Source organism: Amblyraja radiata, chromosome 17 (genome assembly GCF_010909765.2).
Source record: "Amblyraja radiata isolate CabotCenter1 chromosome 17, sAmbRad1.1.pri, whole genome shotgun sequence".
NCBI classification, from domain to species: domain Eukaryota; kingdom Metazoa; phylum Chordata; class Chondrichthyes; order Rajiformes; family Rajidae; genus Amblyraja; species Amblyraja radiata.
Genome location: NC_045972.1, coordinates 46915624 through 46941494, shown reverse-complemented (window position 1 = coordinate 46941494; position 25871 = coordinate 46915624). Strand labels below are relative to the sequence as shown.

The following is a 25871-nucleotide window of genomic DNA, read 5'->3' as shown; positions in this document are numbered from 1 at the left end:
GCATTTATATTGCGGTTTATTTATTTCCCCTTGCAAGGGGTTACTGGTGATGGAGCATTTGTGGCTGAAACCTGTAGATATACAGGGGCTTGTGGTCCCACAGGGAACTATTGAAAACATTAAAGAGGAGAAATGTATAAATGGTAGGCACACTTAGTATTGTATACTCTGTAGGTAAGCAGATTCCCTTTGGCTTATCGTGCTGAGTTATGGAACTGAAATTAAGTTGGCAAACTTTATTTGTAATTTATTGAACTTTCTTTTGTTTATTGTGTTATCTATGATTCAGATTCAAACTTTATTGTCATTGTGCAATGTACAGTACAGAGACAACAAAATGCAGTTAGCATCTCCCTAGAAGAGCGACATAGAATATGAGCAATAAATATATTTACGTGCATACAGTCATAGTAGTGCAATTTATTTTTTCCTGGTGGGAGGAGTGTCCGGGGGGGGGGGGGGGGGGGTGTGATTGGCAATCACCGAGGTACAGTGTTGAGTAGTGTAACAGCCACAGGGAACAAACTGTTCCTGGACCTGCTGGTCCGGCAACGGAGAGACCTGTAGCGCCTCCCGGATGGTAGGAGGGTAAACAGTCCATGGTTGGGGTGAGAGCAGTCCTTGGCGATGCTGAGCGCCCTTCGCAGACGACGCTTGCTTTGGACAGACTCAATGGAGGGGAGCGAGGAACTGGTGATGCGTTGGGCAATTTTCACCACCCTCTGCAGTGCTTTCCGGTCGGAGACAGAGCAGTTGCCATACCATACTGTGATACAGTTGGTAAGGATGCTCTCGATGGTGCAGCGGTAGAAGTTCACCAGAATCTGAGGAGACAGATGGACCTTCTTTAGTCTCCTCAAGAAGAAGAGACGCTGGTGAGCCTTCTTGACCAGAGTTGAGGTATTGTGGGTCCAAGAGATGTCATCGGAGATGTTGACCCCCAGGAACCTGAAGCTGGAAACACGTTCCACCTCCGTCCCGTTAATGTGGATGGGGGTGTGCGTGCCGCCCCTAGACTTTCTGAAGTCTACAATGAGCTCCTTGGTCTTCTTGGAGTTAAGGGCCAGGTTGTTGTCAGCGCACCATGCTGCTAGGAGCTGGACCTCCTCCCTATAGGCCGACTCATCGTTGTTGCTGATGAGACCAATCACCGTTGTATCATCTGCATACTTGATGATGGTGTTAGTACCATGTACAGGTGTGCAGTCATAGGTGAAGAGGGAGTAGAGGAGGGGGCTCAGCACACAGCTATGCTTACTGTGTTTACAGACCTGTTATGCTGCTGCAAGTAAGAATTTTATTGTTCTGTTTTCAGTATACACAGTGCCGTCCATAATGTTTGGGACAAAGACCCATCATTTATTTATTTGCCTCTGTACTCCACAATTTGAGATTTGTAATAGAAAAAAAATCACATGTGGTTAAAGTGCACATTGTCAGATTTTAATAAAGGCCATTTTTATACATTTTGGTTTCACCATGTAGAAATTACAGCTGTGTTTATACATAGTCCCCCCATTTCAGGACACCATAATGTTTGGGACACATGGTTTCACTGGTGTTTGTAATTGCTCAGGTGTGTTTAAATGCCTCCTTAATGCAGGTATAAGAGAGCTCTCAGCACCTAGTCTTTCCTCCAGTCTTTCCATCATCTTTGGAAACTTTTATTGCTGTTTATCAACATGAGGACCAAAGTTGTGCCAATGAAAGTCAAAGAAGCCATTATGAGACTGAGAAACAAGAATAAAATTGTTCGAGTAATCAGCCAAACCTTAGGCTTACCAAAATCAACGGTTTGGAACATCATTAAGAAGAAAGAGAGCACTGGTGAGCTTACTAATCGCAAAGGGACTGGCAGGCCAAGGAAGACCTCCATAGCTGATGACTTATCCCAGAAGATTTATCTCTATAATAAAGAAAAATCCCCAAACACCTGTCCGACAGATCAGAAACACTCTTCAGGAGTCGGGTGTGGAGTTGTCAATGACCACTGTCCGCAGAAGACTTCATGAACAAAAATACAGAGGCTACACTGCAAGATGCAAACCACTGGTTAGCCGCAAAAATAGGATGGCCAGGTTACAGTTTGCCAAGAAGTACTTAAAAGAGCAACCACAGTTCTGGAAAAAGGTCTTGTGGACAGATGAGACGAAGATTAACTTATATCAGAGTGATGGCAAGAGCAAAGTATGGAGGAGATAAGGAACTGCCCAATATCCAAAGCACCACCTCATCTGTGAAACACGGTGGTGGGGGTGTTATGGCCTGGGCATGTATGGCTGCTGAAGGTACTGGCTCACTTATCTTCATTGATGATACAACTGCTGATGGTAGTAGCATAATGAATTCTTAAGTGTATAGACACATCCTCTCTGCTCAAGTTCAAACAAATGCCTCAAAACTCATTGGCTGGCGGTTCATTCTACAGCAAGACAATGATCCCAAACATACTGCTAAAGCAACAAAGGAGTTTTACAAAGCTAAAAAATGGTCAATTCTTGAGTTGCCAAGTCAATCACCCGATCTGAACCCAATTGAGCATGCCTTGTATATGCTGAAGAGAAAACTGAAGGGGACTAGCCCCCAAAACAAGCATAAGCTGAAGATGGCTGCAATACAGGCCTGGCAGAGCATCACCAGAGAAGACACCCAGCAAATGGTGATGTCCATGAATTGCAGACTTCAAGCTGTCATTGCATGTAAAGGATATGCAACAAAATACTAAACATGACTACTTTCATTTACATGACATTGCTGTGTCCCAAACATTATGGTGCCCTGAAATGGGGGGATTATGTATAAACACTGCTGTAATTTCTACATGGTGAAACCAAAATGTATAAAAATTGCCTTTATTAAAATCTGACAATGTGCACTTTAACCACTTGTGATTTTTTTTTTTAATTACAAATCTCAAATTGTGTACAGAAGCAAATAAATAAATGATGGGTCTTTGTCCCAAACATTATGGAGGGCACTGTATAACAATGTTAAACACCCTTGCAACTTGTGAACATTTTAGAGTGTGAGGTTGAGTGGAGTGAGGTCAGGAGTCATGGAAGGCTGTTTTTTTTTTTCCTGAATATTCATCAGCTTCACTGTAGGGCACCTTAAAGCAGGGTCCCCAGGCACTGGAATCCTAATAGGATGAAAAGCCCGCAGGCTGGTGTGTTGTAGTAGTCACAGTGATCGGGCAGTCTGCTCACCTGCTCACGGGATGTAGTGATGCTCAGTGGAGCAGGTTGGCTGGGAAGTTGACTGATCCCCATGGGTATGCTTAAGAAGGAACTGCAGATGCTGGAAAATCGAAGGTAGACAAAAATGTTGGAGAAACTCAGCGGATGCAGCAGCATCTATGGAGCGAAGGAAAAAGGTGAAGGTTTGGGTCTCGACCTGAAACACCGCTTTTTTCCTTCGCTCCATAGATGCTGCCTTACCCGCTGAGTTTCTCCAGCATTTTTGTCTACCCATGGATATGCGATCAGGTAAATCACAGAGGAAATGCCTTGATTAAATAAACCACTGTAAAGAAATGTTCCTTGACATTCCCACTAAAACTAGAAATTGGTTGTTTTTTTTTTTGGAAGAAACATGGAACTGCAGATGCCGGTTAATACACAAAAAGACACAAAGTGCTGGAGTAACACAGTGAATCAGACGGCATCTCTGGAGAACGTGGATAGGTGACATTTAGGGTTGAGACCATTCTACAGACTGATCTTTGTTGGCATTTTTTTTGATGGGCCAATTGCCTGCCTTTTTGATCCTCCCATCCACCAGTCTTTCAAATTCTGCCTATTTTCTGTGCACTTTTTTCCCTTGTATTGGTATGTTTTTGTTGCATTTAATCTCATACGATGTTTCACAGCTACAACTCCTACTTGTATCTCATTAAATACATTACAAATCACTCCGATTTGAAGAGGTTAAACTTTTGTAATGCCTTGCGTAAAAATTGCCTGCACTAGTGCTGCCTTTTAAACCTTGGGGATTTGCTATAAATACAGACAAAAGTGCTGAATGTAATAGTTGGTCTTGTGGAACACTCTTCATATGTTCCTGCGGATTGTGCAATTCGCACAGTAGCTTGATGTGGTTGTATGCTTTTGCTGAGTTGTAATTTATTAAGTGGCTGCATTCACTTGATTGTTGATGGGTAACAGGAAGATGATGTTAAATTGTGCATGCTAGAAGTCTGTGCTTGTGTAATGGGCTGAACAGCAGCAACCATTCCCTGTTCATTTAGTAGCTTTGGAGGATCAAACCTGCAGTAATCCCCATTAAAGTCATAGAGTTGTGCAACATGGAAGCAGACCCTTCGGCCCAACTTGCCCATGCTGACCAACATGTCCCAACTACACCAGTCCCACCTGTCTGCATTTGACCCATGTTCTTCTAAACCTTTCCTTTCCACGTACTTGTCCAAATATCCTATAAATGGCTAATTTAAATGTCTACATTTTTACATTTCAATGTATTTGTAAACACATATCTTTGCAGAAAGATTTGTGTCTAGTGAAGTTGCTTTATGAATGGTCATCTTTGTTCAGTGCCGTTAATTCCCGTTGTTCAGTAATCTGGAAGCTGTCGTTTTTTTGCTAATCCTCCTCGACAAGATGTTACTCCCTGTTGAGATAATCTTCTGATCAAATTTACTTTGTAGTTGGACCTCTTCAATACATTCTGTTCAAAAATGATAAACACTATGATGTAAATCAAGAGGTTCCGTGATCATAAAAAGCTAATAACCGTATTTACAAATGTGGGTGGCACTGTGGCGCAGCGGTAGAATTGCTGCCTTGCAGCACCAGAGACTCTGGTTCAATCCTGACTATGTGTGCTGTCTGTACGGAGTTTGATCGCTCTCCCTGTGTGTAATGAGTCGAGTCGTACACACGTCAAGATACAACACATATTTATTAAAGTCCACTTACAGCATTGGTCTGCAGGACATTACAGTAACTAGCAGCTACTCAGACTGAATGACGTAAGCAAGATCTTGGTAATATAAATCGCATATTAGGCAGAGCAACTACTGACAAGCACTGCAATTGGTTAGTAGGAAATAACCAATCTACACTGTGACTGTGTGGGTTTTCTCCGGGTGCTCCGGTTTCATCCCACGCTCTAAAGACGTGCAGGTTTGTAGGTTGATTGCTTCTGTAAATTGTCCCTGATGTGTAGAATAGAACTAGTGTACGGGTGATCGCTGGTTGGTGCAGGTATGAGGGGCAGAAGGGGCTGTTTCCACGCTGTATCTCTAAAACTAAAAACTAAATCATATAGAAAGTATAAGAAGCGTTAAATGCTGAAACCAGATTATACCAAAGGTATAGCCATCAGAGGACGTCTGGAAAGAATTCATTCCATCATTCCATGGTTCAGAATTTGTACAAAACGTTAGCTTTATCACACATTTTCTATTTGCTGCAATAAATAAAAGGACTTCCATAAAAGCAGAACAGAAAGGCCACGTTCAAGATTTCCTGGTCATCCTTAAGGGGCTGTCCCACTTACGCAATTTTTTTTTGCGACTGCCGGCAGCCGTCATAGGTCGTTACATTGAAAATCCAACGGCGACCAGAACAAGGTACGACTCTTTGGGCGACTACTCACGACCATACAGGCTTCACCCCGCGACATGTCGCCAGGGTGTCGCCTGTATGGTCGTGAGTAGTCTCCTAGTCACCCAAAGAGTCATAGCGTCCTTAGTATGTTTAATGTAGACAAAAATGCTGGAGAAACTCAGCGGGTGAGGCAGCATCTATGGAGCATCTATGGAGCGAAGGAATAGGCGACGTTTTGGGTCGAGACCCTTCAAATTAGCATTGTATCATAGTTGTATTATAGTTTATTATGGATATATGTTTGTATTGTATTGTGGTGGGTTCTGGCTTGTTTTATTGTAGTGTAAATATTATTTTTAATAATTGAATACATTTTTTGATTTAAAAAAAAAACATGAGCCCCCAAACTGAACTTCTGATTTCCTTTGGGCACCCCACATCATTAGGGTGAAAGAAAGACATGCTTTTTTCCAGCATCTGCATTTCTTTCTTGAACGACTATGTTTAATGTCATTGGTTTCCAGATCAATTAGACCTTCATGCTGCAAGAGTATTACTCGACAGTGACCACTATGCAATGCAGAAGCTAAAACGGAGGGTGTTGGAGTATCTCGCTGTCAGACAACTGAAGAACAATTTGAAAGGACCCATCCTCTGCTTTGTGGGACCTCCTGGTGTGGGCAAGACAAGTGTTGGCAGATCAATAGCAAAGACCCTCGGCAGAGAGTTTTACAGGATAGCATTGGGTGGTGTCTGTGATCAGTCTGACATCCGTGGTCACAGGTATTGAACAATTACTAATATAAATTGCATTTTTAGATAAAAGTAATATTTTGAGACTGCGTTTGTGTAAATTTGATTTTAACACCAATTAGTCATTCACGCCCTATCTCTTACATATTGTGTTTTGATCTCTTTTGTTTTATTTTGCCTTAAATAATTGCTTCTAAAATTGATATCTGGAAGGGAGGTAAACAATTCTTTAACAAGGGATCCCATTATAATAACATGGTATGTGTCTCCCACAAACCCTGATATCGTTATCCATAAATATGGTTTAGTTGTGTCTAAGTGACTATTATGCATTTATTCATTATCGTGTATGGCCCTCAGCTGAAAGCACTGTAACAAAGCCCAATACAACCCTTGAGTGTAATTATACTTATGCTGTTTACATTGGGACATTTTTACTCACTAATGGTTCAGAGTTAAGTATACTTCATAGCGCTATTTAGAAACAAGGATCTGCAGATGCTGGTTTATGAAAAAAGTCACAAGGTACTGGAATAACGCAGCGGATCAGGCAGCATCCCTGAGTATAGACACAAAAAGCTGGACTAACTCAGCGGGACAGGCAGCATCTCTGGAGAGGAATGGGTGATGTTTCGGGTCGAGAACCTTCTTCAGATTCATTTCCAGAGATGCTGCCTGACCTGCTGAGTTACTCCAGCATTTTGTGTCTTTCCTCAAAGTGTTATGTTGTACAGGTTTAAAAAAAAAATTAACTCTTGTTCTAAGATCTTGCAAAAGATCCAAAAGGGAAAAGGAGCTTTTAATGTCACTGGTATTTAATTAAGCTTGGCTGCTCCTCATAAACATTTTACTTTGTTTTTATGGGTAGTCCTGAGGCATAAGGCCTTTTACAGCTCTCCTCCAAACTGGTGCATTTGCTAACGCCTCTAGCACAGGGATGTCACTGAGCTGGAAAAGGTGCAGAAAAGATTCACCAGGACGTTACCAGAACTCGAGGGTTTGCATTATAGGAACAGACTGGATAGGTAGGGACTATTTTACTCCTTGCAGTAAAGGAGACTGAGGGGTGGAGTAACTCAGGAGTCAGGCAGCATCCGTGGAGTGAATGGGCAGGCGACACTTTGGGTCGGGACCCTTCTTCAGACTGATTGCCGTTGGGGGAGCGGGGGTGGGAGAAAGCTGGAAAAGAGATGTGGGTGAGATTTGTTACCTCTGGTAGATGCTTCCAGTCGATCAGTGTCCTCCATATTGCTCTCAAGTACACCCACGTATGTAAACAACACCCTGTGCTTCCTATCTTCTGAAGTGCTTTGTCTTTCAGGAGGACATATGTAGGTAGCATGCCTGGCAGAATCGTGAACGGCTTAAAGACTGTTGGCGTGAGCAATCCTGTCTTCCTGCTGGATGAAATAGATAAATTAGGAAAAAGTCTGCAAGGAGACCCTGCAGCAGCACTGTTGGAGGTACAAAAGATGCATTCCACTATTAAATTGTGCACTCATTGAATTAGGCATCTCCTGCATTTACCCCAATGCTCCTCAACAAATAATTTAAGTAAACAAGCTTAAATAAATGATATTTTCCTTGGCTTAAAAGGAAGCACTGAACGCTTAAATTATGATGCATTAGAGCTTGTTTCTTCGTATCTCAAAATGTATTTCTGCCAGCAATTAGATGAATATGGTTTGAAATGCATTTTAGGACACAAAGTGCTGGAGTAACTCAGCAGGTCAGGTAGCATCACTGAAGAACATGGATAGGCGACGTTTCGGGTCGGGACCCTTCAGATTGCATTTTACTTTAGAAAAAAGTGGGAGCACAGTACATCATCACCAAGTAGAAATGATTAGGAACCTTTTCACTTTGAACTGTTCCACTTTACTTACAGACCCTCCTTAGTCCAACATAGAAATGTTACCTTTGCGGGCTCTCTAGTCTTGAACATTTGCATGAATACATTTTTTATTTGACCTGTTTTAAGCAGAACTGAAGAAATCATGAGGGTGATTAGACAATAGATGATAGGTGCAGGAGTAGGCCATTCGGCCCCTCGTGCCAGCACCGCCATTCAATGTGATCATGGCTGATCATCCACAATCAGTACCCCGTTCCTGCCTTCTCACCATATCCCCTGACTCCGCTATCTTTAAGAGCTCTATCTAACTCTCTTGAAAGCATCCAGAGAATTGGCCTCCACTGCCTTCTGAGGCAGAGAATTCCACAGACTCGCAACTCTCTGTGTGAAAAAGGTTTTCCTCATCTCCGTTCTAAATGGCTTATCCCTTATTCTTAAACTGTGGCACCAGGTTCTGGACTCCCCCAACATCGGGAACATGTTTCCTGCCTCTAGCATGTCCAAACTCTTAATAATCTTACATGTTTCAATAAGATTCCCTCTCATCCTTCCAAATTCCAGAGTATATAAGCCTAGACGCTCCATTCTATCAACATATGACAGTCCCGCCATCCCGGGAATTAACCTGGTGAACCTACGCTGCACTCCCTCAATAGCAAGAATGTCCTTCCTCAAATTGGGAGACCAAAACTGCACACAGTGCTCCAGGTGTGGTCTCACTAGGTTCCTTTACATCTGCAGAAGGACCTATTTGCTCCTGTACTCAACTCCTCTTGTTATGAAGGCCAACAGGCCATTTGCTTTCTTCGCTGCCTGCTGTACCTGCATGCTTACTTTAAGTTACTTTTAGTACCAGGCATCTTAACAGATTTTAATATCTCAGAACGTTTTATTTTACCATTCTTTTTTAAAATTGGGGATGAGAAAATTCAGAAACACGTTTTACACTTTAAAGGGTATGGATGCCTCACTTTTTATTTAACAGCCAACTGCACTACCTTCTTTAGACCATTATTCCCAGTTAGATCTCCATCACTTCTCCATCTAGTTAGTGCTCCAATTGCATGAGAGCAAAGACTTCATTGAAAGTAAATATTTCCTGCTCGGGCTGTCATTGTTCTGGGAAGCTGAGTAGTTTGCGGAAGAGTTGGCACCGAGTCCATTTCATGGTTTAATAGTCGTAATTGTTGTTTTACGATTGGTGGGATCTATTAGGCTCACTAAAAATGATTTAATAGATCACCTACAGCTATCATAAACCTTCAGTGATAACCCTGAATGTGGGATGTTAGGAACACAAAACAATGAAAACTTTATTGAATTATTTTTTATCTTTTTGCAGTGTGTGTCTTTACAGCGTGTTATCAATGTTTTATTTGTCCTGTTCTCTGCACTGATGGGTTGTGTTTTAATAGAATAATTTATGGTGCCCATTTATTTTCAGGTGCTAGATCCCGAGCAGAATCATAGTTTTACGGACCACTATTTAAATGTCCCCTTTGATCTGTCGCAAGTGCTTTTCATAGCTACTGCCAACACTACTGCTACCATCCCTCCTGCTTTACTTGACAGAATGGAACTCATCCAAGTGCCAGGTAAAATCCCAAAGTGTTGCAGTTTTAAAAGCCAACTCTGTAAACTCAAAAGGAAATTATCGCTCAAATATCAACTGTTTTTGATATTTGTTAAGGGATATGGAGAGAAAGCAGTTACGGGGTACTGATTGTGGATCAGCCATGATCACATTGAATGGCGGTGCTGGCTCGAAGGGCCGAATGACCTACTCCTGCACCTATTGTCTATTGTTTTAATCAAATCTGAATACATGCATTATCAGGGAAGAAAGCCCAAACGCCGGGATTTCTGTGCTTTGTTGTCAGAGAACGTATCTCCTACATATCCAAAGTTAAGTTATCATTGGTCTTGCCTGCTTGTTGGCCTGAACTGCTTTGAACACCGGTGCAAAACACACTATACTGGAGGAACACAGTAGGTCAGGCAGCACCTGTGGAAGCAGCCTTCCTGACCCTTTGGGTTCCTCCGGCACTTAGTGTTTTTTCTCAGAATGCATTCATCTTATTCGTAATTTTCCACAATTTGTGTGTTTAATTTATTTTGTTATTACATAATTCAGTCCAATGCAGCAGTTAACAGCAACAGCATGTATTAAATGGCTAACTGCATTGTCGGATCAATTTCTAATCCGTTTGTATAAGGTAACCCACAAATTAACATGACACAATGCATTATTTAAAGGAACGTGTGCAAGTTGAGTGGAGAATTGCGAAATTCTGGGGAATTCCTTGATGTAATGAGATGCAAGAAGAGGATATGCATTTGCATATGTTGTTATAATTGCATGCTTATCACAAGTTTTAATATTAATTAATTCTTCAAATATTAGGTTATATTCAGGAGGAGAAGATGGAAATTGCCCATAGGCATTTGATTCCTAAACAACTGGAGCTGCATGGGCTAACGTCCCAAGAGATTCAGATTCAACATGAAGCAACGGAAGGTATAATCAGCAGGTCAGTCATTTTTGGAGCATGGAGACTGATCCACCCAGTCCACACCCACCATCGATCACCCATTCACACTGTCTCACAGCGCCAGAGACTGTTTCGATCCTGACCTCGGGTGCTGTCCATGTGGAGTTTGCACGTTCTCCCTGTGACCGCATGGGTTTCCTCCAGGTGGTCCGGTTTCCTTGCACGTCCCAGACATGTGGATCTGTAGGTTAATTGGTCTCTGAAAATTGCCCCTAGTGTGTAGGGAGTGGATGAGAAAGTGGGTTAACATAGAACTAGTATGAATGGGTGCGTCTTGGTGGCATGGGTGCGTTGGGCAAGGGACCTGTTTCTGTGCTGTATGACTCTATGACTCCCAAGGTTATGCATTTGCCAATGGGCAACTTGGATGCAGTGCTTTTCATTCTGATTTCTATTGAGATGCTGATAAATTTCTTATAAACTGAAGTAGTTACATCTGTTCAAACAGAGTACAACATTCAAAAACAGGCCCACCAGTTAATAATGAATACTGTAACTTAATACTGATCTTATTAACTGTAGGTGATTTGATCATTTATAATAGGAGGTAGACAAAAAAGCTGGAAAAACTCATCGGGTGAGGCAGCATCTATGGAGCGACGTTTATAATTTATAATGGTTTTTGAGCACCTTGTTTTAAAACAAGTTAAACATGTAAAACAAATCATTTAATTCTTTTCAGATATACCAGGGAGGCAGGAGTGCGGTCTCTTGAGCGGAAAATATGTGCCATTTGTCGGGCTGTGGCTGTAAAGGTGGCAGAGTGTCAACACAAGGTTACTGAGTCTAACTGCGGACCAGTAAGTGAGAAAGGTGAGGAAACAAGGATCTGTTTAAGAATGTGACATTTTCATGAGGCCTGGGAATGCTGTGATTAGTTTTGCTCATGTTATGAGAAGAACCCAGTGGTGGGGAAATGCAAGGGAAGGTTGTAGGCCAGATGGTTAGTTTTTGATGGAAGTCTTCTTAAGGGAAGAATGAAGCAAATGTTTGAGCACAGTTCTTTCAAACAGAAGGTTTGAGATCTCAAGATGTGGTTCTATATTTTGTGGAAGTTATCAACGTCATCAATGTTTTGAAATAGCAACTTTTAATATCCAGATTGGTACAATTAAATGTGGTATTCGAGTGATATTCGTCTTCACAGCAAGTGTTTTTTAAATTTCTGACAGATGGAAATCTTTCTCATGTCATTTAATTGATGACAACTTCAACATGTTTTGAACTGCTCTTACTGTACAAAAATAGGGTTGTCTTACTGATTTGAGTACAATTGAGATTTTAACAGAATATCAATGTTATTTCTAGTAGGCACCATAGCCTGAAAATCTAATTTTGTGTGAAGATGTGCTTTTTTTAAAACATTTATGCTATTGCAATTTTTAAATTTCATGTTTGCTCAGTCTACATTTTGTTCCCATAAATGTTTTAGACAATAGGTGCAGGAGTAGGCCATTTGGCCCTTCGAGCCAGCACCGCCATTCAATGTGATCATGGCTGATCATCCCCAATCAGTACCCCGTTCCTGCCTTCTCCCCATATCCCCTGACTCCGCTATTTTTAAGCCCTATCAAGCTCTCTCTTGAAAGTATCCAGAGAACCTGCCTCCACCGCCCTCTGAGGCAGAGAATTGCACAGACTCGCCACTCTCTGTGAGAAAAAGTGTTTCCTCGATTCCGTTCTAAATGGCTTACTCTTAAACTGTGGCTCCTGGCCCCAATCTTATAAAATTGGTGTTTTAATTTGTGGCCTGGTTTCAACGTGAACTGTCTGCTTGATGACATTGTGTTTCTGGGTGTCAATAATCACATTTGGCCAATTACTTAATGAAATTAATGTGAGGGAAAAAAAACATCCAGGTATCAACAATTGTTGGATCTTTGAAGTAATCAATTAGCTAAATATTAGAATAGTCTGCGTTTTGGCTTGTTTTATTATTAGTAGCAACATATAGTGGGAATCTTTGGTGAGCTATCCAGTCAAATCATAACATACATGAGTCCAAGCAAGCCATGTATGAGCACAATAGGTAGTGTGAAGAGTCGAGTGTTATTGCAATGTCTCGAAACAGAATGTTGAAATGACCAGATAATAACCTGATACAGTGGCACTGGATCATCTGCCATTATATCGTATCGCTATTGTAGCGGCACAGTGGACAGAGACCCGCGTTTGATCCCGACTACAGATTTGGTTTCCTCCCACACTCCAAAGACGTGCAGGTTTGTAAGTTTAAGAAGGAATTGCAGATGCTGGAAAATCAAAGGTAGACAAAAATGCTGGAGAAACTCAGCGAGTGAGGCAGCATCTATGGAGCGAAGGAAAAGTCTGAAGAAGGGGTTCATAGAAACATAGAAAATAGGTGCAGGAGTAGGCCATTCGGCCCTTCAAGCCTGCACCGCCATTCAATATGATCATGGCTGATCATCCAACTCAGTATCCTGTAACTGCCTTCTCTCCATACCCCCTGATCCCTTTAGCCACAAGGGCCACATCTAACTCCCTCTTAAATATAGCCAATCTACCCGAAACGTTGTCTATTTCCTTCGCTCCATAGATGCTGCCTTATCCAGAACCGGGTGCCACAGCATTTTTGTCTACCTTCAGGTTTGTAGGTTAAGTGTTTTTTGTATTGTCCCTAGTGCGTGTGATAGAACAAGTGTAAGGGGATCACTGGTCGGCGTGGACTCAGCTGTTTCCACACTATATCTCTAAAACTAAACTAAATAAATAACCAGAGTGCAGAATGTAGTGCTGCACTATTACAGCGTATTTAAAGTGCAAGGACCGTAATGAAATAGGCTGGGAGATCAGGCAATAGTTAACAATATTTGAATGTGTGGTAGCCTTTAGCGATTGTCACCAATATATGAACAGTGGATGCACATTATGATTTGAAATTTTTACTTTCCGTAATACAACTTGTTTTCTGACACTTTGTAATAAAAAAATTCTTCCCACAACGGAGGTTCTCTGAAAAGATTGACTCCACTGGCCCACATTGGTTCAGTAATTGTTCACTTGGCCAACTGTGCCCAGCTTTCAACATGTCTGTGCATGCACTTGAAAAATGAACACTCCTGTTATACCGCTGCTCAAGATTTTAACCAAATGTCAAGTACAGAATTAGTATTAGCTTTCAATTAGGCTCTTGTATTGGAGATGAATGTTTACACTGGTTTTCCAATACCATCAATCTAGTAATCTGCCATTTGATTGCTCAGAAATCCTAATGGTTTGGCATTTGTCTCAATGAGTAATGTTCCGTGTATTCCTTTAAACTTGACCAGTTCACTAAAAAAAAAATTATACTGCTGTGCAATACCTTTTTTCAAAATAAAAGTGAATTAAAACTATGTTATGGCATTGAAGGGAATAATATCCAATAGTTAGATAAACCTCCAGACTGTTTGTGAAAGTGCTGATTATTGGAGTTTTACTGTATTGGCCTGGATTTTAGTTCTATTTGTAACTGCCAGCATTTCCCCAGGGAACTTCCTGCTTTGTGAGATTATTGCTGGATTTCTGGTCACTCCACTTCAGTGCTAGTTTTATGTACGATATAATGGCAGATGATCCTGTTTCCGTAAGAGCAGATCTTCAGCCCAAGGCTTTAGTTACAGACTTCAGGGAAGACATTTCAAATCTTGTTAGCATTTTAAATGGGTTTTTGAAAAGGGAGGACAACAGCTGTTTTCAAAGAAAGTTAAAATAATAACTATTTTGTTTCAATTTAACATTCATTTTTGACAAATCTCTGAAGGGTTTAGTATTTAGGAATAATTTTATAAAGCAAGTTTGCAGCTGCCACCTTGATCTCTTGGGTGGTACATCAATTAATAAATAAAGTTGTGCCTAACATATGTAACCGACCTTCATTCACACTTACTGGTTATAACGTCCTAAAAGGCTATAAAAAAAAATAAGGTAATCAATAACTAAACTCAATTCAAGCAATTAAAAATGTCCTTCAGGTTAGAAGAAAACAAACAAACTGGAAACATTCTGCAGTTCAGAATCTGTCCAATGTTTTACACTGAAGATTCTTCATCAGAACTGAATTTGTAAGTTTCATTTTTTTCAGGGTAGGGAAATCTAAAACCAAAGGGCATAGATTTAAGATGAGGGAAAACATTTAAAGGGGACGAGAGCAATTTTTTTCACACAAGGTGGCAAGTGTATGGAAGTGATTGAGGGAGATACAATTACAGCATTGAAAAGACATTTAAACAAGTACATGGATAGCAGAAGTTTAGGAGGGTATGGGCAAAATGCAGGCAAATTAGAAACATCGGCATGCAACATTTGGAAACAACTGGATATTAATTAGCACGCATTAACACATGTCTGACACTGCAGCATAAAGAAATTGCAGATCATCCACTTTGGTCGTAAAAATAAAAAAAGCATTCTTAATCTCAAAATAAGGGCCAGTCATTCAGAAGTGAGATGGGAAGTTTCTTCACCCAGAGGGTAGTGAATGATTGGAATTATTTACCCAAGAAGGCTGTGGTGATTCAGTTCTTGAATGTATTTGTCCAAGATCAATAGCCTTTTAAACACTATGGAGAATTGAGGAAGATGGGTTTGGTACAGTAGTGTTCCCACAGCGAAAGGTCGGCCACTGGAGGCACAAACATGCACTCGGAGCTGAATAGGCCACTCTTGCTTTTATTTCTTATGCTCTGAAAGTAGTTATTGATTCTTCTAAATTCACACTGATAGTCCTTTCACCCGCACTAAGTGGCCTGATTGTGCTTCGAGTACTATTCTATTACCTGACCTATGTTCAACCACATCAACTGCCCTCCACTCCATGCACAGGAATAACACAGACAGACACTGACTTAGAGACCCAGGGTTGGTATAAGTGTTCAAGTCAGCTTCTTGTTATATACACCGTGCTGGTAAATGGGATTAGTATGGCTGGGCCGACCAGCGTGTTTCAGCAATATATAACAAGGGTGGTGCAAAGTAATGAGGACCATGAAACAGAACTGATTGGCAACCCACCATCCAGCTGGTAACAAGAACTACAAATCTAATTGTATCACTCAGCTGCAACTTAGCAAAATCATTAAACATCAAAATTTGCTGAGTCTTAACCTATTTGAGAAATGTTTTGAGTCTTAAGGATTAGCTTAATCTAATCATATGTTAGATAGAACGAATCAAAGATCTCCTGAGAAAAACAATTAGTTTATTTTTAATTTGTATGTAGCTGTAAGTGACGTTTATAGTTACCATCCACTAAAGGAATATGAACTAAAAATCAATAGTTTAAACAAACATGGAAGCACTACACAAAGTTTAAGAGTCCAAATTACCAAAAGAAGTTAAAAAAAATAAATACAGTAATGCAAAAACTGAGGTGACCTGATAATAGTCTTGGGGGAGAAAAACAGATCCCAGGGCTCTACAGAGTAAAAGGTTCAATCGGAGAAGGACGGAATATGCTTCCATTTGTGTGGGTGTCCTAAACTAGGTCATAATTCTGAAAGTGTATCATTCCTAAATTCAAAGGGTTTGAGGTTAATGTTCCTTTCCTAGGAAGGATGATATGAGATACTGTCAAATAATGTTTATGTAATCCAGACACCTGGGCTAATGATACAGACATGGTTCTGAATCCCATCATGGCAGATGGCGAGTTCAAGGTTGGCTAATTAAATAAATCTAACAGTAAGTTAATTGGCAATGTTGAATATGAAACGATGATTTATTATTTTAAATCCCATCTTATTTACTCATGTCCTTTGGGAAGGAAAATTTGCAGTCGTTACCTGGCATCCCAGGATGGAACTCCACACCCATAGCAGAGGGCTTCTGCAATGCCCCCATCAAACCGCGCAGTTCAGGGGAATGTATCATGGACTGAAAGAAATCTCTCAGTCTCAGTTAATTACCATAGTAAACCACACAAGAAAAGAAAGTCAGATTTAGTTGGAATTTGTTGGCATTTCTTTTGGATTTTATCAAATCTGTCAAAATGCAATTATGTGTTGTCATATTGGCAAACCCAATTTAAAAAGTGCATAAAGAACAATGAAATAAAAGATCACTTGTGTTGACAACTTTTATTGTTTATATTTGATTGAAAGCAAAATGTTGACAAAGATCCAGGGAAAACTACACAGGCTAGAAATAATACTGTAGGAGTCGTGAGTAGCCAGCTGAAATTGTAGACTCAAAATTTAAATTATGGTGCCTGCAGGTCCAATGCTACAGTCAAAATAGCTCTGAGAATTTGCCTACTATGTTCTGTTGTGTTGAAGCAAATCAAGAATTTCATTGTCCTATCAGGGACACATGACAATAAACTCACTTGAACCTGAACTTAAATTTCCAGCATAGCATTTCTGGCCGTGCAGCTCGGAATCAATATAGCAGCGTATTTGCTCTCCATTTAACATTTAAATTGGTTTAAAATCAGACAGTTTCCTAATAAGGAACATGAATGCGACTGCCTTTAAAAAAAAAATCACCCCTGGTAAGTGTATCAATCTTCAGCAATGCCTTATTTACTAAACTTTCACTTAAATGTTCAGATGTTCCAAACTTAATTCGTACCCTTTCAATCCTCCGAATTTTTTTCCCCTATTTGATATATATCCACTTCTGTGTACTAAGAAACACCTTTATGGTTCAACTAATGTTTTTTTTCCCCTTATTTTAAAGTTAAAGAAAGTGTCCCTGAGGAAACCAAAGAAGAATCCATTGATGATGTAACTGATCTTGCCTTGCCACCTGAGATGCCAATTGTGATTGATAGACATGCATTGAAAGACATTCTGGGACCACCCATTTATGAAATGGAGGTAGGATGGTATTTGTAATTTTATTTTGGCATGCGAGGACAATCTCTTTATTGCAATTACCTGAAAATGTCAACAGAATATTTGTGATAACCAGTGAACTGGTGGGTGCATGATACTTATGTTTGTTTTGCAGTATTTATCCGTTTTGATATCAACTAAATGCACATATTGGTTACAAAAGCTTAAACATATTTAAATTTTAAATAAACTTTTTTCCTGAAGCATTATGGTGCATGCAAGCACAATGCTAGTCAAAATAGCTCTGAGAAATTGCCATGTTTGACGGGGAATAAATATAGATCTGCATTTCCAGTGATACCATTCTGGTTTTAAATCTTGTTTAATGCACTCCGATAAATCTTGGTAACGTGATTAGATTACCAAAGTCGTCAGAACTTTGTGAAATTATAAATTGATGAGGAATGAATTTTTCAATAGACTTACATTTTTTACTTTACCATTTGAGAATTGTTATAGAGCCAGTTGATTGAAATATCTCCTAGGCAGCTGTGATATTTATGTATGGGTGTCCGAGAAAAACCCATGAATGTTAATTGGGGAGTAGTGAATAGCCGTGTCATGACTTCAGCTTGACTGGTTGACCATTTTGCAGGAGTAGGCCCTTCGAGCCAGCACTGCCATTCAATATGATCATGGCTGATCAGCCACAATCAGTACCACGTTCCTGCCTTCTCACCATATTCCCCTGACTCCACTATCTTTAAGAGCTTTATCTAACTGTCTTGAAAGCATCCAGAGAATTGGCCTCCACTGCCTTCTGAGGCAGAGAATTCCACAGATTCACAACCCTCTGGGTAAAAATGTTTTTCCTCATCTCCGTTCTAAATGGCCTACCCCTTATTCTTAAATTGTGGCCCCTGGTTCTGGACTCCAACCTCGGGAACATGTTTCCTGCCTCTAGCATGTCCTCTAGCTGTGCTGTTAACTATCAATCCCTCCCCCCCTCCACATTATGCAATAAGCTTTCTAGTATTTTATGATTAGTTTAACCACCAGCTAAAACTATTAGAAATGATGCATTAAAGCAGAGGGAACAGCTACTAATTTGGAGTTATTCTTGAATAGCTGATGGCAAGTAATTTTTGCACAATTTTAGTAATCTGTAGAACAATACAGCACGGGAACAGGCACTTGGGCCCACAATATTTGTGCTGAACATAGTGTGTAGCTGAACGGACCTCATCTGCCTGCAAATCCATTTGCCTATTTAAAAGCTGCTTAAACATCACTATCATATCTGCATCCACCACCTGTGGCAATATGTTCCAGATTAGGTAAACTATACCATCCATCCAAACATTTGATCATTTTCTCTACTTTTAATTATCCATGTCTGCGTGAGTTTCCTCCGGGTGCTCCGAGTTTCCTCCGGGTGCTCCGAGTTTCCTCCGGGTGCTCCGAGTTTCCTCCGGGTCCTCACATTCCAAGGATGTGTCTGTCAAGATTAATTGTCCTCTAAGTTGCTCCTCCTAATGTGTGGGGAGTGAATTTTAATTTGATCAGAGAGCAAGAAACCACGTGTAGATTCAAAGAGACCAAGGCTGGAGTCACTTCCAGTTCAGTTTTCATGAAACCCAGAAGTGTTCCTTTGTCCTAGTGTTCATCATCGTTTTATTATTTAGTATCTTCTGCCTTTCATCCGGGCACAAAGAACTTTCCCTTTGATTATTTCCTTCATTTTTCTTCATACTCGCATCTTCAGGTCCCCCCCCCCCCCCCCCAATTCTGTTGAAAAGTCATTGAATGAAACAGTGAAAAACTTGGCTGGTCAGGCAGCATCAGTGGGAAGAGAAAGTTAGTGTTTTGATCTTGACTTAGTCAGGACAGATGTTGTGGGCATATTGAATGAGTTTTACAGCAGAATTGCCAGCTGTTTTCTCAATTCCTACCCAAATGTAGTATCCTTACCATAACTTGAATAGGACAGTTAGGATAATAGGCCCAAGACTTTGAACTCGCATAACTACAAATACAGGGTATCTAACACACTATAAAAGCATTAGTTTCCTGATAAATATGTTTCTTTTGCTACACAGGTATCTCAGCGGCTGAGCCAGCCCGGGGTAGCAATAGGCTTGGCTTGGACACCATTGGGTGGTGAGATTATGTTTGTGGAAGCGAGTCGAATGGAAGGAGAGGGACAGCTTACTTTAACAGGGCAGTTAGGAGATGTTATGAAGGAATCGGCTCATCTCGCAATAAGTTGGTTACGCAGCAATGCTAAAAAATACCATTTGACAAACGGTATGTTAATAAATTTTCTACTGAGAACAGCTGTATATATGATTTCAGCAACTGTATTGATCTTCAGTTTTATAAGATGCACTGTGAGTCAATAAAATACAATTAGCTTTTGAGCTTCAAGTTGAGTAGTAACATTTGCCATTCAAAATCTAGCAGCAGACTGGGAAAAATCAAAATTTAATGTTTCTGGTAACAAATCCCCATTAGCCTGGAAGAATGGTCATACATATTTTCAAAGTCGGGGGTTTTTTTTTTTTTTTATTGTGCCAGAAGAGATGCAGATTTTTATTCATTCCTTTGCCTTCACTTCCACAGCTATTTGCACTTTGATCCCATAGCAAGCGTGTTTAGTCCTGTCTGATCCTCCCAATTAATTATCTCATCAGCAATATCTCTTCCCCGTTCCCTATACCCCATCTGACCACTTGTCTTCATTCTCTTGGTTTGCTCCTCTATTCCAACTCGTTTACATCCAGCGTGTTTCTGTCAATCCTACCACCTTACAATCCACCTCCTCTGTACTTCACCACCCCAATCCCTAGATAACCTCTGAACCCAACCCTTCCTGCCAACTAAATCAACGTTAGTTCTCCACCAAAGCCTCCAAGCTCCCCCAAAAAAGCACCACACTGCTACTGAAATGGCTGAGAGTGCATCCAGACCAGAAGGTTTTGTGCTGTAATGTCAGGCGCCGCTGACTTTAACACCGCGGAGCCTGGGATCTTTCGCCGAGGGCGCCAGCGTTGGAGCTCCGCCCAGCGTGGCCTGTGGACTTCGGGAACCGCGGTCTCCGGTAGGAAGCGGTCGTTTCGGAACTCCAAGCTGCTGAGAGTGTTCGTCTGACGCCGGAGCACCATCATCTGGTGAGAGGGCAAGAAAAATCGGGCTGCCGTAGCGGCGACTGCGGAGGCCTTAATAGGCCCTGAACACGGGTGAACAGAGAAAGTGGACTGAACTTTGTTGCCTTCCCTCAGTGGGAAACGTTGATTCCGCTGTGGGGGGATGTTTATGTTTAATGTTAAATTCTATAATGTTGTGTTTATATTATTTGTGTGCTGCCTGGCAACTCAAATTTCACTGCACCAATTGGTGTATGTGACAATAAATGTCCTTTGTCCTAGATCTGTTCAGCTGTTGAAGTAAAATTTGTGAGCAAGAGTATCTTTTGGGGCAGTAGCATTGCTATCGCAACTAAATAGCTGTATAACAACTATGATTCCTTACTGTACACAAGTGTATTTGATTTTATGGGAACATTGTCTCTAATCTAGACAGTAACAACCTTCTCTTGTATCGACATTTAGCTGCTGGAAGCTTTGACCTCCTCGACAACACAGATATACATCTGCACTTTCCAGCTGGAGCCGTCACAAAAGATGGACCATCTGCTGGAGTTACTATAGTAACCTGCCTTGCCTCTCTGTTCAGTGGCCATTTAGTACGTTCTGATGTTGCTATGACAGGCGAAATAACGCTCCGAGGCCTTGTTCTCCCAGTAAGTACGAGGGGTTCCGGAGTAGTTAAAACATAAAAGTATGTTGGCGTTCTTTAAGGAGGAAAATTATTCTTCAGTTAAGATTGAAAGTTTATTTCGTCAGTTTAATCTTTCGAAGAACTAGATTATCTTGTAAATAATCCCACTGAATAATTTTAATTTCTGGTTTATAATAGGTGGGTGGAATAAAGGATAAAGTTTTAGCTGCACATCGAGCTGGTCTGAAGAGAGTCATACTACCAAAGAGAAATGAGAAGGACCTAGAGGAGATTCCTGCCAACATGAGAGAAGATCTGGATTTTGTGACTGCTTTTTGTTTAGATGAAGTGCTTAATGCTGCATTTGAAGGAGGATTCCCAGCTGAGTCACGGCATGGTATTTTAGACAGTAAACTCTAAGATCACTGCCACTTAAAATAGCATCTGTTGATGGTTTAACATTAATCCAACTGATAATTCAAGAAATTGTGCTTGATTAATACTATCCTACTGGTAGTTTTCCTCCCTCATAGATCCCAGTCAAAGGAAGATGCTGTGTAAAGGCCAAACACTTACCTTGAGCAGGGGAAGAAAAAAGGTTGGTTTCAAGCACATGCACATTATTCTGGTGGTTACCTAGGACTTGTGGTCTAGAGATAAAGAATATAAAATGGATGAAGTTAAATTGTACATTATAATTTTGGGGAAATTAGGGTTTAAACAGTATTCCTGTTATATTGCGACATGTCTGATGCAATGGAAATGGTACAATTAAGATATTGAGTTGTGTTCAGTTACACTGATGTTTCCAGAAAATGTAGTATTGAATCAACAGATAAGTACTAAGCCAATTTATGCACTGTTGATTGCTATAACATTTATATAAAATCATATCCTTGCGTTGTTTCTCTCGTAACATTTCTTTGCACCTTTAACCATCATTTTAATCTATTTCACTACAGATTAATTTAAATTCCTGCTCAGCAAACTCATCTTCACTTTTAAGGAATCGAGAGATTACATTTGCAGTGACTGACAAGATTAACCATATCATAATTGCATGATTACAAAGCTAAATGTGTGGAAATATGTTACCCTCCATAAAAACTACACATCTGACAGGTCTCCCCTTAAACTCCAACATTCCAGAGAAAACAATCCAAGTTTGTGCCAACATCTTACAGGCACAGGATACTGAGTTGGATGATCAGCCATGATCATATTGAATGGCGGTGCAGGCTCGAAGGGCCGAATGACCTACTCCTGCACCTATTTTCTATGTTAATACCCTCGTAATATAGACGGAGGTCTCAACACAGATCCTAGCAGAATTCCACTGGTCACAGAGCTCTAACCAGAATAACACCCTTCCACCACTACCGTCTATGAATAAGCTGGGTCTGAATCCAAACAATTAAGTTACCGTGGATGCCATACATAATCTTATGGCACAGCCTCCCATGAGATACGTAATTAAATGCCTTAACATCCACAGGCCTACTCTCATCGATCACCTCCTCAAATAACTCGAATACGCAAGACATGACCTCCTGTGGACAGCCACACCGACTGCCCCTAAGTAGCAAAGGTAGACAGAAACTCAGCGGGTGAGGCAGCATCTATGGAGCGAAGGAATAGGAGACGTTTTGGGCCAAGACCCTTCTTCAGACTGATGCCCTTATCCTTCTAAATGCAAGTAAATCCTATTCCTAAGAATCCAATAGCTTCCCCACCACTGATACGAGGCTCACCAGTCTATAATTTCCTGGATTAACTCTACATTCCATTTTAAACAAAAAACATTAGTTACTCTCCAGTCCTCCTGGACATCGCCTGTGGTTCGGGTGGATGCAAACATCTTTGTAAAGGCACCTACAATCTCCAGGTTTCTTTCAATAACCTGGAATGGATGCCACCAGGCATATATCCACCTCAATGCACCTCTTGATCGCAAACTACCATAGCACATTAGTCTTCCCCACATTGATCTCACTGTCCTCCTTGGTGAATACAGATACAAAGTACTTGTTTAGTACATCAACGACATCCTCTGACTCAAAGCATAAATTCCCTGCTTATTCTCTATTGTCCTACCTTCTCCCTGGTTACTCTGTTTTTAAGATACATATAAAGAATCTTGGGATAGCTTTTAAATTGGACTAAACACATACTGTTTCTGTAAACCCTGCATCAAGAGAGAGATGTCCATCATAACATCACCAGGAGTTCAGCCGACAAACAGCATGCAATTCCCATGTAGTGAGATTAGAGATTCACCTCGCATGAACATGCTTACAGAACATGCATCTCTGCATAAAAACAAGCAACCCTGTCTACCGCTGCAGTACACTATTAAACAGTTGAGAGCTCACAGATGCGGAATCAATTCCCTCAAATGTTGTTTTGCAAATTCCTTACACTGCAGATGGCACATCCAGTAAGTAATCTTTGCTCCATTTAAATTACTTCAATATTTCTGTATATACTGATGAATAACATCTTACTTAAAACACTAAACTGCACAAAAAACACTTTCCTTGGAGATCCTTCACTCGTATTAATGGTTAAAAGACTTTTTGCTGGCTGCTCAACATCAATGGTAAATATTTACTCCATGGCTTAGAGTAATGGTTGTCACAATGTACTCATGAGATCAACATGCAAGAGTTATTGAGATGCACTGAAGGGGTAACTTCAAGCCAATTAAGTCCACCCACCTTCAGCAATGAAAACACCCTCATTGAACTCGAGCTTCACAATAAGCCACTGAAACAAATAATCACGATACACAATGGTAAACCGCAGATGAAACCTTAACTGAATGACCATATTCATACTGCTATTCTGATGAAGGAATCGTAGCCAAACAGCATTTGATGTGCTTGTGCAGCTTTCATCTCTGCTAAGAGGATGTTTCATTACACTGTTGTCTTGGTACGATTCTCATAGAAGGTTCTTTCCCACCTCCCCCTACCCCCCCCAACTTCACACAATGTCATGGAAACCTTTAAGAGCACAAACAAGGTGGAGAATTCCAAGTTAATATCAGAGATCATTGTCATTCTTCCCCCATATTAAACACTAGGAATAGCTTCAGTTGTACTTATTTTGCATTCATGCCGCACCATCGTAAAGCAATCCCTTTTGTTTAAAGAACATCCCTCAGAAGCTAAGAACTGCACCATAGACCCAAAATGCATACCATTCTCTTTCTAAGTGTGAAAGTGAAGCGTCACTGGCTATGCAGAATGGCCAAGCAGCTGCGTCAGCACTGCAATTTGAAAAAATTGTCCTAAATGAAAACAAAAGTTATTTGTGTGTTAAAAATTACAGTATAAAGTGAAGTCAAAGAATGTGTTGACCTTAACCCATTATGTTTGTTTTTCACCTTAATCACACTAATACGGCTCCATTTTGATCAATCATTATTCGGGAGCGATGGTTTAGTACTAAATTTGTGGTTGCATTCTGACTGCTGCTGGAAGACTACTTCATTTTGCTTCAAATCAGCACATATCCCAAGTGACCCTGCAGAAACTCTTAGATTCACCACTGTGGGGTGGGGGGGGGGGGGGGGGGGGGGGGGGGAGAGGAGGAGAGAAAATAGATCTATTTTTAATGAATTGCAAAAGGGCTAATCTACAATGAAAATGTTGAAGAACACAACTGGCATGTTGAGGTAGATGGCACTTTGGAAAGGGGATCATTTCGAGTTTCGTCAATGGTCTCTATTTCTCAAATTAGGTAACTAATGTAGGCAAGTCATTGTGTGACCTGTGTTGGGTAGATTGTAGACACAGGGCAAGAATGTGCACATCTTTGGCCAAGTTAGTATGAAAAGGTGTATATTTGACATGTCTAGCAATCTCCTGGAATTTATTCCAATGTTGATTCTTGCTCCTAACGAGCCTCAAGCTCCTGGCATGCGTCTAAATCATGAACATTTCTACATACCTTGGGACACTCCATCTCTTCTCCATGCAACTTTCATAATACTGTTGTGATCTGCGTGCCATGGAGAGTGCATCTTTAAAAGCTGACATCATTGTGATTTGTTGAACAGCAAAGAGGCAGTAGGTGTGCTGAATTGAATGTGGTCCCACTTCTTTCTGGTTAGAAAAGATGTACCTCATTTGTTATTGACCAATGTCAAAACTTTTTTAGAGTAGAGTGCCACCTTATTTGCACAGGAGTGTGTTTCATCTTTCACAATTAAGGTGAAATTGAACATTTTCTTTAAAATATTCACCAAAAAAATCCCACTCTCATTCTGAAAATAAACTGTCCAAGGTACCTTTGCATTTCGAAGTGCAAAACCCTGCTACAAAAACCCACACAAAATTCAATGTTAGACTGCTGGCAGCTGTATTTTTTTTTAATAAGTGGGGAATGACATCAAATCCATAGACAACAGAGTGATGCTATTCTGCAACAAGTTTGCTTTTGAACAGTTGAGCGTTCAATTTTTCTCTTTACTCTTTGCGCAAAAGCTCAAGACCCAAATAACCTGAGAACTCAAACAAATTCCTGGCATTTTTAAAAGTTAGGCACCATTCTCCTAATTGCCAGAAGAAGCTGACCATTTAAA

The 25871-nt window shown here is 40.7% G+C and overlaps 1 protein-coding gene across 2 annotated transcripts in view; it reads left to right on the top strand.

The window, feature by feature from the left end:
• Nucleotides 1-22182, top strand: part of lonp2 (lon peptidase 2, peroxisomal) — a 34103-nt gene extending 11921 nt beyond the window's left edge. For both annotated transcript variants that reach the window (XM_033036390.1, XM_033036391.1), the window contains 9 exons: nt 6092-6350; nt 7642-7783; nt 9620-9770; nt 10580-10706; nt 11410-11540; nt 17406-17545; nt 19603-19810; nt 21115-21305; nt 21482-22182. In XM_033036390.1, the coding sequence (XP_032892281.1) occupies nt 6092-6350; nt 7642-7783; nt 9620-9770; nt 10580-10706; nt 11410-11540; nt 17406-17545; nt 19603-19810; nt 21115-21305; nt 21482-21703 (1571 nt within the window). In that variant the 3' untranslated portion in view covers nt 21704-22182. The remainder of the gene's footprint in view (nt 1-6091; nt 6351-7641; nt 7784-9619; nt 9771-10579; nt 10707-11409; nt 11541-17405; nt 17546-19602; nt 19811-21114; nt 21306-21481) is intronic.
• Nucleotides 22183-25871: the final 3689 nt, after the last annotated feature.